The sequence below is a fragment of the Grammomys surdaster genome, unplaced genomic scaffold (genome assembly GCF_004785775.1).
Source record: "Grammomys surdaster isolate TR1022 unplaced genomic scaffold, NIH_TR_1.0 185, whole genome shotgun sequence".
NCBI lineage: Eukaryota > Metazoa > Chordata > Mammalia > Rodentia > Muridae > Grammomys > Grammomys surdaster.
The window spans coordinates 12146213-12164138 of NW_021604630.1; the positions used below are offsets into that span (position 1 = coordinate 12146213).

Consider the following 17926-nt stretch of genomic DNA (forward strand, 5'->3'; position numbering starts at 1 on the left):
GTGACTGCCAGAGGCTACACAAGCTCACGTCTTGTGTTAATGCACTCTTGGGCCTGATTTCTGTTGAAGCATCATTGTTGGTCCTGCTTTCTAATGAAGCATCCTTCATCCCACTTTGTATTGAAGCGCCATCCTGGTCCTGCTTCCTTACAGAGATCTGTCTGCATCCAGAACACAAGAGCTCTATTTTCTTTCAAATTTCCCATACGTGTGTGTGTGTGTGTGTGTGTGTGCGTGTGTTGTTCACACTCGAGGGTATTACTGAGTCACTTAGATTTGTTTATGTATACACATGTCATCAAGTGTTTCCTCGGTGTGTGGAGTGGGCACCATGCCAGCTCAGGAGTCAGGAATCAGGGTGCTGACGTTTCTCCCTTGGTGATACTCTCTCTCTCTTTCTCTTTCTCCCTCCCCCCTGTGTGTGTGTGTCTGTGTGTGTGTGTACAGGTACATGCACATGCGGAGGCCTGAGGAGGTCAGATTTCTTTCTCTGTTGCTTTCTGCCTTATTTCCTCAAGATAGGGTCTCTCACTGAAACAGAAGCTTCCTTTCTGTGACAATGGATAGACAGCAGGCTCCTAGGATCCACCCGTTTCTGCCTTTCACAGATAAACATGGTTTTTAACGTAGGTGATGAGAATTTGAATGAAAGACCGAGTGCCTATAGACCAGGTGCACTTCTCCACTGAACTATCTCCCTAGCCCCTGACTGTCTAGGCCTGGGGACTGGGAAAATCTAGACAACACCTTGGAGTGGGATTGCTTTCGAGGTAGCTTCTGTCCTTCTCGAAGCTTCATCCTGTGACTTCTGAGGAAGACATGTGTATTTGAGTTCCATCGCAGTGACTGAATACTGGAGAAAACCAACTGGACGGAGGAAGGGTCCATGGTGACTTAGATTCATTGATTGCAGGACTGGGACAAGGCGGAGCATTATGGTTGGTTCCAGGAGGCAGAGCAATGCGCTCACTTCATAGTAGCCTCGGAACAGGAAGATAAAAGGAGAAAACGCTAGATAAAAAACATACCTTGTCCCCTATGACCTGCTTCCTCCAGCCAGGCTTCATCAACTAAAGGTTCCATTTTCTTCCCAAACCACATTAAGATCTCAATTTATAAATGTATTCATCGGTCTATATTGTCAGAGGCCCCATCATCCCATCACTTCCCAAAGTCTCTACCTTTGTACTCTGTCGCACAGAAGGCCAAAGCCTTCAACCCACAAGCTTTGGAATTTACAGACTATAAACTCTAATGCCATCTCTGAAAGATCAGATAAAGACAAAAATATTGTTAATCTTGCCAGAAGCTTAAATAAAGATTATTTCTCCCACAGCATGAAGGGGTTGCTGATGTTGGTGTTGTTGGTCTTGGTGGTATTGGTGGTGTGGATACCATTGGTGTTGGTGGTGTTGATGTTGATGCTGTTAGTGTTGTTGGTGATGGTGTTGGTGGTGGTGGTGATGGTGGTGTTGATGTGGTTGGTGGTGGTGGTGGTGAGGGTGTCGGTCTTGGTAGTAATGATGGTATTAATGTTGTTGGTCTTGCTGGTGATAGTGGTGTTGATGATGGTGGTGGTGGTGGTGGTGGTGGTGGTGACGGTGACGGCAATGGCATTGGTGTTGGTGGTGTTTCCCTTTGCTTTAATATTTTTATTTCTTTGTTGGTCTTGTTTTGTTTCCTAGATCTTGACAATGGCTCTAAAATGTTAGGATTTCCTCGTGCCTGTACTGTTATGGATGCTTAATATCCGAAAGCTTTAAAACAAATGTAAACATGGGTCTCAAGGTTGGAAATGACATGATTTCTGAAGAGTATTTTCAATGATAGCAAACAAGCTTTCTGTAAAACGTTCTAATAAAAACTGGAGAATCCAGCCCCAGGGATTCATGGCCGAGTTCTCTGAATTCTGGTAAGATCATGGACATTAAGTACAGCAGTTCTCCTGCCAAATCAATACTGCATTGAATGTTTCCTACAGCAGATTCGGAGGTGTGGGTCTTCTACAGTAAGACAAAGATGCTATCGAGGAGTGTCCGCTCAGGCAAACGGGAGTGATGAGGACTGACTGTGGCTCTGTCTTATTTCACGACGAAATGTCAGGTGACAAGTGAAAATTCAAGTGGCTTAGAAAGAGGGAAGGAGGAGGTCCATGACTTGGACACTCTACCTGGTACTGGGACTCTGCCCTGAGGCCAGGGATTTGTTCTTTCAGTTGGTGCTCATATCAGGTCTCTGATATGTTGGTAATTCTAACCGAGGAATAGAACCATCTCATAGGTAGTTTGGGCTTATGGATTAATTTGATTCTGTTTAATAATTTCACTGTGAATCTACCTAAATTTTAAATAAACTTTTCCTCGGGTCCAGGGATCAATTTAGGACACTAAATGCATGGTGGTGGGGTAGTGGGCAAAAAAAAAGAACGCCTATGTTTTCAGCTCTAGTTTGCAATTCAATCCAAGGCTTGTAAAAAACATTCCGTTTCTGCAGCTCTTTCTACGATCTCTGTCTGTCACTAGAAAGTGGACTGGATGATGCTGTTTCCATTTTTTTCTTTTTAGTCACATTTTACTGAATATAGTAGGTGACATGAATGGCAGGTGGGATCAGATGTAAAGGCAACTCCTCCCAAAGTGGGACTTTGGTGCTTGTCTGAATTCATTGACTCTTTTCTGAGCCCCTCTCAGGAAATACTTACCGTTTGTGTGCATAAGATTCCATAAGAACCCCTATTCTAACTCCGAGAGATTATTTTTTTTACAGCGTCCTGGCATTGGCCAGCATTTGAGAGCATGGGAGGTCTACGACCCATCATTGAGTCTCTATGGAAACCAACTGAATCCTGTCCCTTGTTTGTTCCCTCTCCAGGCACCTGTTAAAAATGAACAAGAGCAGCTCTGACTTAGAAAAAGTAAGCCAGAGCTCTGCAGAAAGCCTCAGCCCATCCTTCAGAGGGGCCCACGTCAGCTTCACCACGGGCTCCACAGACAGCCTAGCCTCGGACTCCCGGACCTGCAGCGATGGAGGTAACAATTCTTCACAGACAGGCTTACATTTTACAGATTCTCATGGTTGCCAGCATTTGGAAGGCCAGAGCAAGGCTTTCTGTGCTGATGCCACTTTGTCAGGAAGTAGATCCTACCCAAGTTTATTCCCTCATGACAAGCTACCTTAACATATCACGCTCTGTAATTAGAAGTGTACAGCCTTGGTTGCAGGGCAGGAGGGTGCAACCAAACACTTGTTGAGGGTTGAGTAGAGGGAGCTACTTGATGAAGTGACTGCTGTGTAAGCATGCAGGCCTGAGTTTAGATTCTCAGCACTGGGCCCCAGGGATGCAAAGATTAGAGGATTCCTGCGGCTCTCTGACTAGCCAATCCAGCTGACTCAGTAAGCTGCAAGTTCACTTTGGAAACCTTTTCTCAAAATACAAGGTGGAGATATGATTGAGGAAGACACCTGATGTTAACCTTAGGCCGACACATGTGTATGAACACACACACACACCACATACACACACTGCACACACCACACACACACACACACCAGATACACACACCACACACAGGATGCTGGAATTCTCCTGATAGCCTGATTAACACATCAGCTATATATAGTTCTTTCTGTCCACTAGACTCCCTGGAACCTCAGATAGCTTGTTGTTTCATTTATATGCCTACACATGCATATGTACATGTATACAGTACTGTTTGCATAAATGTTTGTTAATTAAAACATGAAGGCTTTGTAAGGCCATTGCCCACCACTATTCTATGTTAACCATTGAAGTATAATATGCAGATATCTCCTATTGGGTTCACCAAAAGGAGCTTGGCGTTGTCGGGACTTACAGATTTGGTGGCCGAGTTTATGACCGTTCACCCCTTGGGCATGCTCTGTGTGCTTCATCTCCTGCTCCTGCCCTAGGCTGCCTTGGTATGATAGGGTTACGCCTGTGCTGGCGTGACTTCCTCATTTTACGGAAGTACTTTTGCTCAAGGGACATTTTTGGGGTAGAGGACCCCACGACACATGTCTGTCCACAAACAAGGGCTATATATAAGTTTTCTAATGAGAAACCCTGCTAGCTCTCCCTCAAAAACAGGAAATGTATTCGTAGTGATTTGGGGGAAATGTAGCAAAGGCAAGATTGTCTTGTTCTGCAGTGCTTCTGGACTCCTTCCTCCTTCCTTTCCTATCCCACTGCATTTCACTGAGACAGGTTATTCTCCAAAAGCCTGGGTTTGTCAGCTAGGCCCCCACGCTGTCCATCCAGCTCCAGTTCAGTCTCCTGGGAACCATGGCCAGTTCTAAGAGGTTTAACCATGTGCAATACACCCCTCCCTCAGCCACCACATGGCTGGTGTCATAAGAACAACCAGACTGAAGTACCTCAGCGTGCCCCACAATATCTATTCTCAGAGCTGGGAAAGATAAGATTGAAACATGCGTGGCACAGGGCACAGGGGTGGATGGGGGAGGACAGGAAAATCAGATTTGCCCAGAACATGGAACTTATAAAGACTTCTAGAAAGAGTGTTGAGGGATGACGATTCTGAAACGCGTTTTTGAGAAGATGGGATGTCGGCTCCTGTCTGCAGTGTGACCAAACGTGAGGAAGAGGGAGGGGAGGAGCAAAGAATGCTCCCGGGTACTAAAACAGACAAGGGGAGCCAAAGACACAGGGGCACAGTGTACACTGAGAAAAGGAGAGCCACTTGAACTGCTATTCTGGGTGCAGGTGAGGGGAAACTGGCACCATTTGCAGGGAAGCTGGGCTGCATAGTGCAAGGCATTCAAGGCTGTGTGTAGAGAGACACACAAGAGAGCCACCTGCACCTTGTGAGGACAGCGGTGGCACTTAATAAAGGTATTTTTCTCATATTACTTTCTGAATAACATGAATCAAAATGAACTTATTTTCACAGTTGTCTCACATGAGTCAACCCTTCAGTGGTCAAGAACCTCAAAATTTAGGTTCCACTTGTCAAGAAGTTGTGTTGACCAACCAGCTCCCCTTCCCCCCCCCATTCTCTCTCATATAGGTCTGAATCAGGCCTAGCTTTTGAAACTGACAAGAGAAATTCTTCCTGTGGCTTCCCACTATGGCTCAGGTCCACTTGCTTTTGGACTCTTTGGTTTGGTTTGGTTTGGTTTGGTTTGGTTTGGTTTGGTTTGGTTTGGTTTGATTTGATTTGGATTGGTTCCTGGAACTGTAGACCAGGCTGGCCTGGCACTCACAGATCCGCTTACCTCTGCCTCCTGAGTGCTGGGATTAAAGGCGCGCACCACCACCATGGCCTCATAGAACGTTCATATTGCAGGCCTACAAGTTCTTATCTGCTTTTGTCGTATAACCAAAATGCTTGAGCCTCTTGACTTTTTGACGTTTACAACAGACACTGAGGCTGTGAGTCAGAAGAGACGAGGCCTCCATTCAAGCTGAAGTTGTGTAAAATGAGAATTAGCATGAGCCTCACTGGTCAAAAGAAATCATCGGGTAATACCCTTATCTATAGCAAGAACTCACATGTGAAGTAATGCCTATCTTCCTGGTGTTTTGTGTCTGTGGTGTGGCATGAGTTGAGGAAAAAAATCATTCCAGAGCCTGTCACCCCGTTGGTTTAATGTAAATTTGCTTTGAAATTTATCAAGGTTGGTGGCCAAAGTTAGAGATCTATCTGCTGTCTGGGTTCAATAGCGAAAGAAACATTTAAATTGTATAAGAATATAAGGCCTGGTGGTGGCACGTGCTTTTAATCCTAACACTGGGGAGGCAGAAGCAGGCAGATCTCCAAGTTCAAGGCCAGCCTGGTCTACAGTGCTATGGGGCTATGCAGAGAAATTAACCCTATCTCAGCCCACTCCCTGTAAAAGAATATAATTCAAACCTGTTAAATTTTTAAAGTAGGACTTTATCTAAGTTTTAAAGTAACAAAATGGTATGTTTATATCATTGTAATTTTTTTCATTTATACCTTTATCAGATCTCATACCCCTCCTGATGCATCTGTTATGACATTTTGCCTGGGGCACAGTTTGTTAAGCAGAGAGTCACTGTGTAGACCATCAAAGCCGGCTCAGCAGTTGTTTGGATTGTGCTTGGTTCTGGAGGAACAAACACAATCTTTAGGTCGGATCTGTTGTAGAGGATGGATGTGTGGTTATGATGGGGCATCATTGGCTGAATGGCCAGAGGACCCTTGTGGCTGCCTTTAAGTATACACACCTACAGCTGAGGAGGATGGGGCAGGCCTGCAGTCCCAGCCCTTGGGAAGAGGAGGCGATTCCATCTGGAGTGCAAAGGAATCTGCAATGATGTGGTAATCCAGGCCCGCCTAGTCTGTAAGAGACTCGAACTCAAAACAACTACAAAATAACAAATAAAAACAGACTAAATGCTGTATTAAGATCATTTCCCTCTTTGACTTAACTGAGTGAGTCAACAGACGGAGGTCAGAATTTGTTGTTTAATGGAAGTCACCAGCATCAGGAACAGAACAGAGCAGAGAACTCTAACTGTGCAGTGGACATAGCGCCTTACCCAATACAAGAGCCAGCACTGCACCACTGCATCTTGTTTTATAGCTAGGAAGCCAGAGCTAGAGGAATGTAACCAAATACTGTGGCTTTAATCGGCTTGTTTTTCCCCACAATAATGTCACAAACACACCCCCACCCACCCATATATAGTTAAGTTTTTAAAAAATACATAGATACATAGATACATACATACATATGTGTGGGTGGGTGGGGGTGTGTTTATATATATGCTCTGCCAATCATTTGATAGATATTTGATATAAGCTATGCACTGGGTACAATTTCAGATGCTGAAGATCCAGAAATAACTGCCCACTCCCTTTCTTCACAGAGCACATGGCTAGTTCCGCACATGCAATAAGGGCTGTGGAGAAAGAGTAAGCCAGGAAGGGGGCGGAAATGGGTAGCAAGCCCTGTCAAGGAGAGAGTCAGGAAGTTCACAAAGATTAGACTGTAGTTCGAGTGACTGGCAGTCTGACCTCCAGCCAGCACTTGCTTCCCTTTCCGACCATCTCCGACCAAAAACACAACAAAAAAAGAGGTCGTAGTATTCCAAGAGACCCAGAAAAAGGTGATCACAGCTGTCTACCTAAATTTAATGTGTGCTCTATTAGACAGGCGTATTATTAGATCTCTTGGTCTTAAATCTATAGGTTCAATACATTACATAAGTAATTCGTCCCAGCATAGTATACGCCTCCAGCCCGTCAAGAACTGTGTCAGGGATTCTGTCCAGATGTTGCTGAGGCGCAGAGGTTTGTTTCAGAGGAAAACAGACTCTATTTAAACACTTCCAGTATCCCAAGCTACCCTGCCAGCAAAGTGACTTCATCTTAAACAGTTTTCTTTAAACTCTCCCTTTAAAGTATTTCATTACATTCGCGTACCGTTTAAGGTATTACCTCAGTAAGCTCATCCGTATTGATAATAAAATAATATAGAGAGACAGGCAGTGAGGAGCCTCTCTCCTGACACCCCGTCCTGTGTCCACTGCCACTTTGAACATTTTTTTGTTCCTGTCCTTATGAATCATGAAGTTCAGTTGTATACATTTTTGCACTTGAAGTCTTTCAGGTCAGGACCGTCAGAGTACCTCTGTGTTTAAAGCCGCTCTCCATTGGTTTCGTTGTTAGCTACCAGTTAAATCTTTCTCTTGCCAATGTATAATTAGGCTGTTTTGTTAGAAAATTAGAGTAGGGTCCTGAGACACACACTGGGGAGATTTGGTTTACATACCTGATCTGTGAGACGAATTCTCAAAAGAAGTAAAATCGGTGCGCTAAACATTTGGATGAATTTCAAGTAATCATCCTCAATTCGTCCTCCAAAAATGCCAGCTTGCATTTCTACCAACAGCACATGAAAAGTGGTCTGAATGAGGTTTTGGTTTAACTACCTAAGAAAATGCTCACTGGTGTGTCACAGTAAGAGGTGGAAAGATCTCAATCTCAGAGCCCCAGCTGGGCTGTTGACTGGAAGAGGAAGGAGGCCCCAGGGACTTGTCTTCCAAACTGAGACCTGCATCTTTCCCTCCATGCAAACCACGCTGTGGCCTTGATTGTTGCTTTCTGGGATGATCAAGTGGTCTGGAGAGATTCCTCACTAATGCCACATCTTCCCGTCCAGCTGCAAAATGCTAATAACATGCTTCCAGTTCAAGCCACATTTATCTTCCTGGAAAAGGAAGGCATCCTTTAAAAGGAGTGTTCTTGCTCGGTTTCTTTCTTTTTCCATGTGATACTGAGCCGCTCCAGATTCTGGAACCAAATGAGAAGTCGCACGACTTCCCTTGGAAAATTGTGCAGCTGGAGAACGCCTGAGCCCCTATCTACCTTTCTGTTGGCAGAAACCTCCCAGACTGCCTCTTCCTGCCTGGCACGGTGCCGACACAGGTGGTTTGGCTGTCCTTTCCTCATCTCTAGTGAGAGAATCAAACTTTCCTAGGGTCTGATTCGAGTATTCTACATCTGATTTGTTTCTGATGTCTTATACTTAGTAGGTGCTTATGAAATATTAACCGATGAGTGGGCGAATCTTTGAAGCTGTTTACTCAGCTACATTAGATTGGCAAGTGACAATCCATAGACTATTACAAGTTTTTACACACACATGCACACACACACACACACACACACACACATACAATGTAATTGGCTTTGCTTCATTTATAATTGGGGCAGTGGCTAACATTAACATGCAGAACTTGGAGAGCTCAGGAGGAACTGTGCCTTCTGCCTCCATGCGTGCTCCAGCCTGGCTACAGACAGATAATGTACGCAGAGGAGCTCAACAATGTTCACTCCTATGGCTCAAAACAGGGCTGACCACTTCCTCTGTGAGCTCGGCTCTCACGACTGAAGAGACAGTGCAAGTACCTATTAAACCCCAGGAAGAAGAGAAGACTATCATAAGGTAGACCTCAGGCTACTACATTTGAACTTTTGCCCTCCATTCTGAGGAGGGAGCAACCTGTTTTCCCCAACCATTAAAATACTGACTTCTTTGCTTTCTAAATATAAAGATACCAAACTACTATACATCCTCCCATTCCTCTCTCCCCACCCCCACCTTTGGCCTTTGTGAGATTTACCCAGCATGCCACAGGTGATGCTTTCCTCCAGAAGAGCTTTCTCTTGTCAGAAGCGCACGCACTAAAGGAATGTTGGGTGTTCATCTCTGAGTATGCTATATGTGGAACTGAAGACTGGAAGGAACACTTGGGAAATGGTGTTTGGAAACCTCTGTCTTAGTTTGCACAAAGTGTTACTCAGCTGGGAATTTAGCTCAGTGTTAGAAAGCTTGCCTAGTTCCCGCAAAATTTTCCCAGCATTCCCTGTTCTTTATTGTAAACCGGAATTTGGAGACCAGGGTCCAATACTAGCATACAACCAGGATATGGCAGAATTAGTTTCGTGTGTCATTGAATTTGAGTCTTTCTGTCCATTGGCCAAAGCCATTCAGGTTTTCTTTTTAGGTAGATTTTCCCTGAGAGATGGCTTATCTGTAGCTTAGGAGAGCGTTTCTTGTCTAGGGTATGTTTGTCCTCTTCTTGGTGAGTGCAGACCATAGCAGCTGCTATGAATAATGACTTAGGCAACGCATCATCCAAAGGCTGTTTGCCCAGAGCATTGTTGAAGAAATGGCTCTCTGAGAAAGAATCAAGAAAATGTTAGAATTAGTCCCCTCTCACCCTGGAGTGATGGCTAGAAAAACCAGTTCCGTGTAGAAGGTCACATTTTAGCATCCATTTCAAAGTAGCCCGAGTACATCCATCCTGGAGAGATAATGAGACCCTGAGTGAGGTATCTGTAGCTCACCGTAGGGGCTTCTCACCAGCTGTGGTTCCATACTTGCTTGCACAGGTAGAGGCATGTGCACATGTGTGCACATTTGCATAAAGGTCAGAGAACAACCTCAAGGATCGGCCATGTTCTGTTGGCAGTGGTGGCTTTAAGGTTTAAGGAACAGTCTTGTGGATCTGAAACTGACAAAGAAGCCTAAAGAAGGGCAAGCCCTCAGAAATCTGCCTGTCTCCCCTCCTCAACACCAGTGGTGGAATTACAAGCTTTTCTCTTGACATGGATTCTGGAGCTCAAACTTGGACCTCTTTACCACCTAAACTATCTCTCCAGACCCATTTTTATTTCAAAAATATGAAAATCCTTATGTGTGTATATAATGCCCGGTTGGATACAGGAAGTCCACCCTTGAAAGGGAGTCACCTATAACTGATAAATTTTGTGCAGCTTCGTGCTTTCCCCTCTGCTGGGCAGGAATGTGATTCAGGAGTGTTTCTGCAGTGCCCTCTTGTTAGCTGGGGCATCATAGCACAAATTCACAGCATCTAAGATGTTAAGCATATTTGAGCAGCCTACATGGCAATCTCTGGGGCTATGCGTGCCTCAGAACACCTAGTACTTACCAGATTTGCCCACGAAGCTATGGAATCTAGATCCAGTCGAAATTGTCCACCATCTTAGTTCCTATAGGATTGTCATGGGGACACAGAATAGGGTAGGGGGTAGTCTTTCTCTCGGGTGCTTGAACACTGCTTCTGTACAGGGTCTATAACTGACATTTGGATTCTTCTTGGAATGCCTATGAGATGGATTTGTTTTTAAAGAGTCCCTCCATTGTTCTCGATTAGAAAGTTGACCAGCCTCCAGTGTAGGAATTATAGTTGGAGAGAGGCATGATGGGAGCAAGTTAGACACCTGCCTAGGGGTTTTTGGGATGGATGTCAGACAAAAATGCATGTTCAGAAAGGTTGCAATGGAGAGTTGCTGAAATTACAGATTTTAATGGTGGAATCCCAAATAGTACAATCTAGGCATTTTCTTTTTTGGAGGAAATTCAGCTGGAAATGACTAGTTTATTCCTGCCCTTTGCCCCTAATCCCTAGTAGAAGCATAAAGGGGGTCATGTTGGTGAGATCCAGAGAGTTGACATTAAAGGTGACGACAGACCTCATCAAACTTAGGAAATCAGAGCAAGGCTTATAAAGAACAGACAAGCCAAGACACTGATGGATTAGCCGCTCCACTGGCACCTCTAATGAGGGAGGGAAAGGAACCTTGACTCTGGGCTCTCTGCCTCTGATCTCAGAGATACTGGTTCAGGCACGAGCCCGGTCTTCAGATTTCACACCACTCCCAACCCACACTCACAATCCTTGCACTAGTGATAATACATTGGCTGATTTCTGGTACCCAGAAGGCAATGGATGTATCTTAAAGCACTTGCCTTCTTGCTCCTGAACATAGGGACTCACTAGCAGAGGCCTTTTGGACTTGGAGAGCCTCATAGGCAGGTGACTTTGTTTTAGCCAGGGTATGAGGAAGCAATACCCTTCCTTCCTCCGCTTTTCTTGCTAGAACATAGAGGAAATGAATCACCTGTAAACTTTGTCCCCATTACTGACCCGGTCCGTGGGAGCAGAGCCACTTCCCTGGGGAGCATGAAACGGGAGAACTGAAGACTCCAGGTTTGCAGAGCCTGCTTAGGTCAGAGTCCAGTGTAGTCTCCCTGCCTTACACTGGCTGGTTCTGGAACACGGTCTGCTGTGATTGTGAGGAGAGACATGGAAAGCCTGTTGTCCCCGATGCTCCCTATTAACCCAAGTCCCCTGGGAGGAGCATAAGTCATCCGCTTAGCCTTGCTGGTGGGAACACCCAACACCCCCGCCCTCACTGTGTCTGCCTGCCTTTAGCTAAGCAGAGCCAGGTGGGAAGGACAGCTGCCTTGATCCTGATCAACTGTGATAAACCAGAAGCAAGAGCAAAAGCCACTGCAGGCTGGAAGAGGGCAAGGAGGACAGTGTGCCACCCTCCATGTCTACTTTTATTTGGTTCTCGTTTGTCTTGAGATAGGGCCTCACTGTAGCCCAGGCTAGCCTTGAACTGAAGATGATTTTGAATTTCTGGTCCTTCTGATTTCTAAAATGTCTACAGACTTGCCTTTCTCTAACATCACAAAGGTATTTGTAAAAGCTCAAAGAACTGCACACTAACACATAGAGAGATCTGGACTGGAGAGATGGCACAGTTGTTAACGTGTTTGCCATGTTGTATGGGCATGAAGACATGAGGTCCAGAACCCATGTTAAACACACACACGCACACACACACAGTTTATGATAATGTCATGTGTAATTCCAGTGTTGGAGAAACAGAGAGAGGTTTATCCCTGGGACTTGTTGGCCAGCTTAGTAGTCCAATAGGTGAGCATCCTGCCAGTTAAGAGAACCTTTCTTAAAAAGCAGGGAAATGACCCATGAGAAATGACATCCTCTGGCTTCAACATTCATGTACACAGATGTGTCCTTGTGCGTGCCTGTACAAACACATACACACATCACAGAAACACAGACATAAAAGATGGGTAGGAAGCATGTCTTTTTATTCTGGTAAACGACAGTTTCTTAAACTTGACTTTTTAAAAAGTGGACTCAAGATATGTATGCTCAAATCTTTTTTTTTTTTTAAATAGGTTTTTCGAGACAGGGTTTCTCTGTGTAGCCCGGGCTGTCCTGGAACTCACTCTGTAGACCAGGCTGGCCTCAAACTCAGAAATCCACCTGCCTCTGCCTCCCAAGTGCTGGGATTAAAGGCATGTGCCGCCACTGTCCGGCTATGTGTGTTCAAATTTACTATTGCTCTTAACGACATTTTTCTCAAAGCTTTAGAGTCACCTCAGTGTCTATCAAGAGATGGCTAGTTAAAAATGATGCTGACCTATAGTAATCTGTTATGATGCTGCTATTACAGAGGATGAAGTAGATTACATCCCTCCAAGGTGTGGAAGAAAAGCTTCATTCCAAAGAGTTGGGTGCTCCCGTGCATGCAGATTTATTTGGGCTCTCAGGACAATGCATGACAGATTGCTGGCTGAGAAGTCCTCTGAGAGATGCTTAGTGCTAAGGGCAGGGCACAGGGAGACTTCACTGACACCGTGTACCACTCATGCAGTTTGCGGTGTGTTCGCTGTGCAAACGCCATTTAAAGAAATAGAAAAAGAAGTACGATAAAAATAATTGCTTTGACCAATTAAAAGACAATCATCCTGCAACACCCGAGCCAGTGGCATTGATCTCCAGCCTGATGATTTCTCCTGTTTTTTTCTAGGTCCATCATATGAACCCACCCACTCACCTACCATCAGCGGGAAGAAACTCTTTGCTCCCGTCCCTTTTCCGTCAGGCTCCACTGAGGATGTGTCCCCTAGTGGTCCTGCGCAGCCTCCTCCTCTGCCCCAGAAAAAGACAGTGAGCCGTGCGGCCTCTTCCCCTGATGGCTTCTTCTGGACCCAAGGTTCCCCTAAGCCACGGACCGCAAGTCCCAAGCTAAACCTAAGCCACTCAGAAAGCAATGTTTGTGCCCATGACGAGCCTCCTTTTAGCTGTTCCTTGAACTCTGGAAACCATTCCCACCATGTCTTCTCCTCTTCTGAGCCTTTGGAGAAAGCTTTCAAAGGCAGTGCTCCCTGGGCCCCAGCTCTGGGGCTGGCAAACAGCAAAGGCAGCAGCTGTGGGAGCCCCAGTCTCCAGTGCAGAGCCGCCGCCTCCACGTCATCTTCCCAGCTCAGCGTGTCCAGCCAGGCCTCCTCCAGCAGTACCCAGCTTCACCTGCACAGCCTGCTGAGTAGCATCAGCAGCAAAGAGGGCACCTATGCCAAGCTTGGGGGTCTGTACACACAGTCCCTGGCCCGCCTAGTGACCAAGTGTGAAGACCTCTTCATGGGTAGCCAGAAAAAGGAACTGCGCTTCAACGAGAATAGCTGGTCACTCTTCAAGCTGACGTGCAACAAACCTTGTTGTGACTCAGGGGATGCAATTTACTACTGCGCCACCTGCTCCAAGGACCCAGGCAGCACCTATGCCGTGAAAGTAAGTACTCCCTTCTTTCCATTCGATGGTCTGACCAGCTGGTTCTGGTAAGTCTTTCCACCTCTCCAGACTTTTGGAAGCGAGCTAGTTGGCAAGCTTGCCTTGATACTTGGTTCTTTGTGATCTCACTCTCTGCCTGGCCCTGGGAAGTAGCACTGTGAAATCCCTAGCATGAGCATAAGATATGGTCTGTGTGCTCTTAGGTTTGTGGTCCAGGTTGCCATAGGAAACAGCTTAGTGTAGCTTAGTGTAGCAGAGTTCGTTCAAGTATTCAGCTGGTTTTTACTCTGTGTTGGGTATTTCACAAAGGTAGTGATGGAAGGGGACGTCTCAACGGGCCCATGCCGAGGCATCTCTTCCCCCTGAGGGACCAGCCACATGACAGTATAGCATAGAAGAGAGTTAGTTTATTCAGGGCGCGGGGAGGGGAGCCAGGAGGGTAGTAGAGGCAGAGAGAGAGAGAGAGAGAGAGAGAGAGAGAGAGAGAGAGAGAGAGAGGTTGAGATAGGAGTGGAGGCTGACCATGACCACGTGGAGAGGGGGGGAAGGGAAGGGGCAAGGGGAGAGAGAGAAGCTAGAGGCAAGAGAGTAAGAGAGGGTGAGAGAGAGAGGAGGGGGCAAGGAGCCCCTATTAACTGGGAAGTTAGCTGTTGCCAGGTAACTGTGGGGAGGGGCATACCTGGCTGTTGCCAAGTAACTGTGGAGGTGGAGTTTAGACAGAATACTAACAGGTAGGAAGCTAGAGGTGAAGGACATGAGCTCCCTTATGGAGCTTATAATCCAATAAGAGAAAAGGGCAGGTAAGATGCCTGCTTGTCAGGTGATGGAAGCAAGAGCATTAGACTCAGACAGACATCGTCCTGAACAGTATAAGCAACAGTAAATGTTTGCTCAGTATTTACTGTTACAGTTCGATTCTTGGGTGGTGAATTAGTTCCCTATGCCATTGCAGTGAATCTCACTTGATGGCTGAGAGCCCTGATGAGTTTGTCCTAGGGACCTGTGTGCATTTAGAAGCCACCCCCTGTAAAGAGGGTACAGGGTCAGCTACTAGGGTGCTCTATGTACTTAACAGATATCAGGATCACAAAAGACTTGGATCAGGTTATGGCCAAGAGAGTAGGCACTGGTAATGAGAAACTACTGCCAGGCTTGGTGATCCCAACTACTACGGAGGCTGAAGTAAGACAATCCAAAGTTCACGGCCTGCCTGGGCTACGCAGTGAGCTCAGGGCCCATCTGGATAAGTCAGCAAGGCACTTGTCTTACAAAGGAAATGCGGGGTTGGGGATGTAGCTGAGTAGTAAATCACTTGCTTAGCATATGTGCGGTCCCTGCTTTAATCACCAATGCCACAGGAAATGAAGAAAGCAGAGGGAGGGAAGGGAAGGAAGAAGGCAGCTGGCCGAAGGGAGCTTCTATGGTATTAGTCCTTCATCGCCACTTTTTAGGTCAACTGCCTTCTGGGTAAGCTAAATTCTGTGTTAAAAGATGAAAAAAGCTCATTCTTTTTCTGTTAGGATGGCTGTATCCAGTATATTCACATCTTGATTTCTACTGAAGCTATGTCCTAAAGTACCCATTAATCCTCTTGCAAATATGGCAAGTCGAAAATGCATTGAACACTCTACCTAGAGCCAGCCTTCATGGAGTCTTCCGGTTTCCCCGTCGTGACTACAAGTGTTTCTTATTGCCCCTGTTTGTTGGGGGCCATCCGGAGGGGAGAGGGTGATTGAAAAATGATCTGAACAAGACGAACTGAACGCCCAGGGGACCAAGTGGAGTTTGTGAGAGGAGAGGGCAGACAGGAGTTTAGACGTTCAGGGAGCATGAGAACTTGGTGTGCGACTCATCCTCCAGTCTTCCTCTCCTTGTCTCTTGTCATGTGCTCTGTCATCTTACCTCCTGGTATTAAACCTGGAGGTCTCATGCAATCTTGAAGAAACTTAATTCAAAGAAAGTGACGGGATTACATGACAAGAACCAAGTGGAGGGCCCAGCACTGATTTTAAACCTTGAGCAGAGACTCTGTCTTTATCTACTAGTTATTGTGCCGAGTAGCTCGGAATCTGGAGCCAATTCTCCCCAATACACAACACATAGTTAGGCTTTCCCTGAGGTTGATAGAAGCAAGCATTCCTCCTTACTGCATTGGGAGTTTAAGCCAGGAGAAAACCTGAACGTAAGCCTTGATTGCCAATGAAGAGGGTCCCAGAGGCTTCCTATTTGACTTTCCTGGAAAAGCACCATTCCACTGAACCATGTGGAAAAAAAAAATGAAGTTTGGAGAACAGCATCAAATACTCATGAAGCGATACTGTAATTAGAAAAGGCGTTACTGCTTTGTCAATGTGCCTGGTCTGGCGATGGGGGGCGGGGAGCTGTGAGCCTCGTTCGGCGCGTGCAGCTGCTACTCTTCATTAGCGGTGTGTCTAGACGGAATACAGTCATCCGAGAGCCCACAGGAGGGGGAGCTGGGCTCCTTCCCAGCCGCCTGTGTGTCCCTGAGCTCTGTCCGTCTATGCATGTTAAGCAGAGACCTGACACTGAAATCAAATGCAGTGTTGCTTCTGAATCCCAGCGAACAATAGCTGATGGGCACCTGCTTGTACCTGACTTTGCAACCTCCCATCACAGGCCAGTTGACCTACAACATCGAGGCCATGTTATAGCCCTTATAGCCTGACTCCATGAAAATGTGGCAGAAAGAGGGGGAAGCATTAGTTCTTGTGGGTTGTGAAACTGTTTCTCAGGCAGTTTATAATTATGGGACCTGTGCTGACTGAGCCTTTGAGCCTTTTTCTTTATTCATGCATCGACTGGGCTCTGGTTCCAAAGCTTAAGACAAGACAAAGTTTGCACAAAGTCTGAGATTTCAGCTGAGCCCAAGATCTTTGGAAAGTTCCAGAGCTAAAACCAAGGGCAGGGTCCCCTGGAAACGAGATGGTTGGCATAGGAGGGACATGGGGGTGAAGATCGTTGTCGTTGTCTTGTGTTCCTCATTCTTTATCTCAACTGGAGAAAGATCTTGGGATGCCCCGCCCAGGCCTGGCTGGGTGGCTGTTCCTGGGACAACTCTCTCCAGTGGAGGGGTGACTGTGCCTTGGGGTCTTTCTGAAGGCCCTGCTCACTGATTTTGAAATGCATCCAGCTCGGTTACTGTTTACCCAGCTCCTTCATTTGCATCTCTGTGCAAAAAACGTCAGTGGCTCAATTGGGGCTCTGGACTCCTGTGTTTGCTTGGCCTGGATCCTTTTATAGCCTGTAGGAAAGACAGCCTTGGAAACCCTTCCCAGGCCCTATCAGGGCCTGGCCCAGACTCAGTCAGAGGTTGTAGAGAACTTGCAAACCAGTTCAGAATAGCTCTGCACCATCACCTAATGGCTACAGACATAATGGCAAGAACAGTCACCATAGCAACCTCATCATTGCAGACTCACCATGGGCCAGGCTTGGTGCCCAAAGCCATACCTGCATCATTTAAGTTAATCCCCAGGAGCCACCATTGCCCCAGTCAGAGCAAAGAGAAAACAGAACAAAAGATGAATGCCACTGGTCATCCACATTACTGCTTCCATATGTGTGGCATAATCTGCCCACTGAAATGTATTTGTAAGCCACAAATCAGTACTCAAAACGTCCTCCCATCCTTTGTGGACGTGCGCAGGGCAGGAAAACATGGGGGTGGCCTGGTGTGTGTGATCCCAGCTGATGGGGAGTCAGGACATTCTCTGCATATGCTTTCTGCTCAGACCAAAAGCATGTGTTTCTATATTTTATTTGATTTTATTTTATTAGTATATGCAGTGCCTCTCTTTTTCAGATTTTTGTGCTTTCTCATTGTGGGTGTTGTCTATGTGTTTGCTGTTTAACACCTTACATTCACAAGTGTGGTGCTAAAGGACTATTACTGTTCATAACCAAGAAGCCTGTGATGAGCCTTACTTACAGCAAAAATATGGGTTAGAGTATGTTAGCTGTGAGTTCAGTGTCAGC

General features: G+C 46.1%; 1 protein-coding gene across 3 annotated transcripts in view; it reads left to right on the forward strand.

Annotated features, from left to right (window-relative positions):
- The window catches only part of Prag1 (PEAK1 related, kinase-activating pseudokinase 1), a 57539-nt gene that overhangs the window by 35575 nt on the left and 4038 nt on the right, over positions 1–17926 (forward strand). For all 3 annotated transcript variants that reach the window (XM_028768326.1, XM_028768324.1, XM_028768325.1), the window contains exons 4-5: positions 2872–3029; positions 13170–13930. In XM_028768326.1, coding sequence (XP_028624159.1) covers positions 2872–3029; positions 13170–13930 — 919 coding nt within the window. The remainder of the gene's footprint in view (positions 1–2871; positions 3030–13169; positions 13931–17926) is intronic.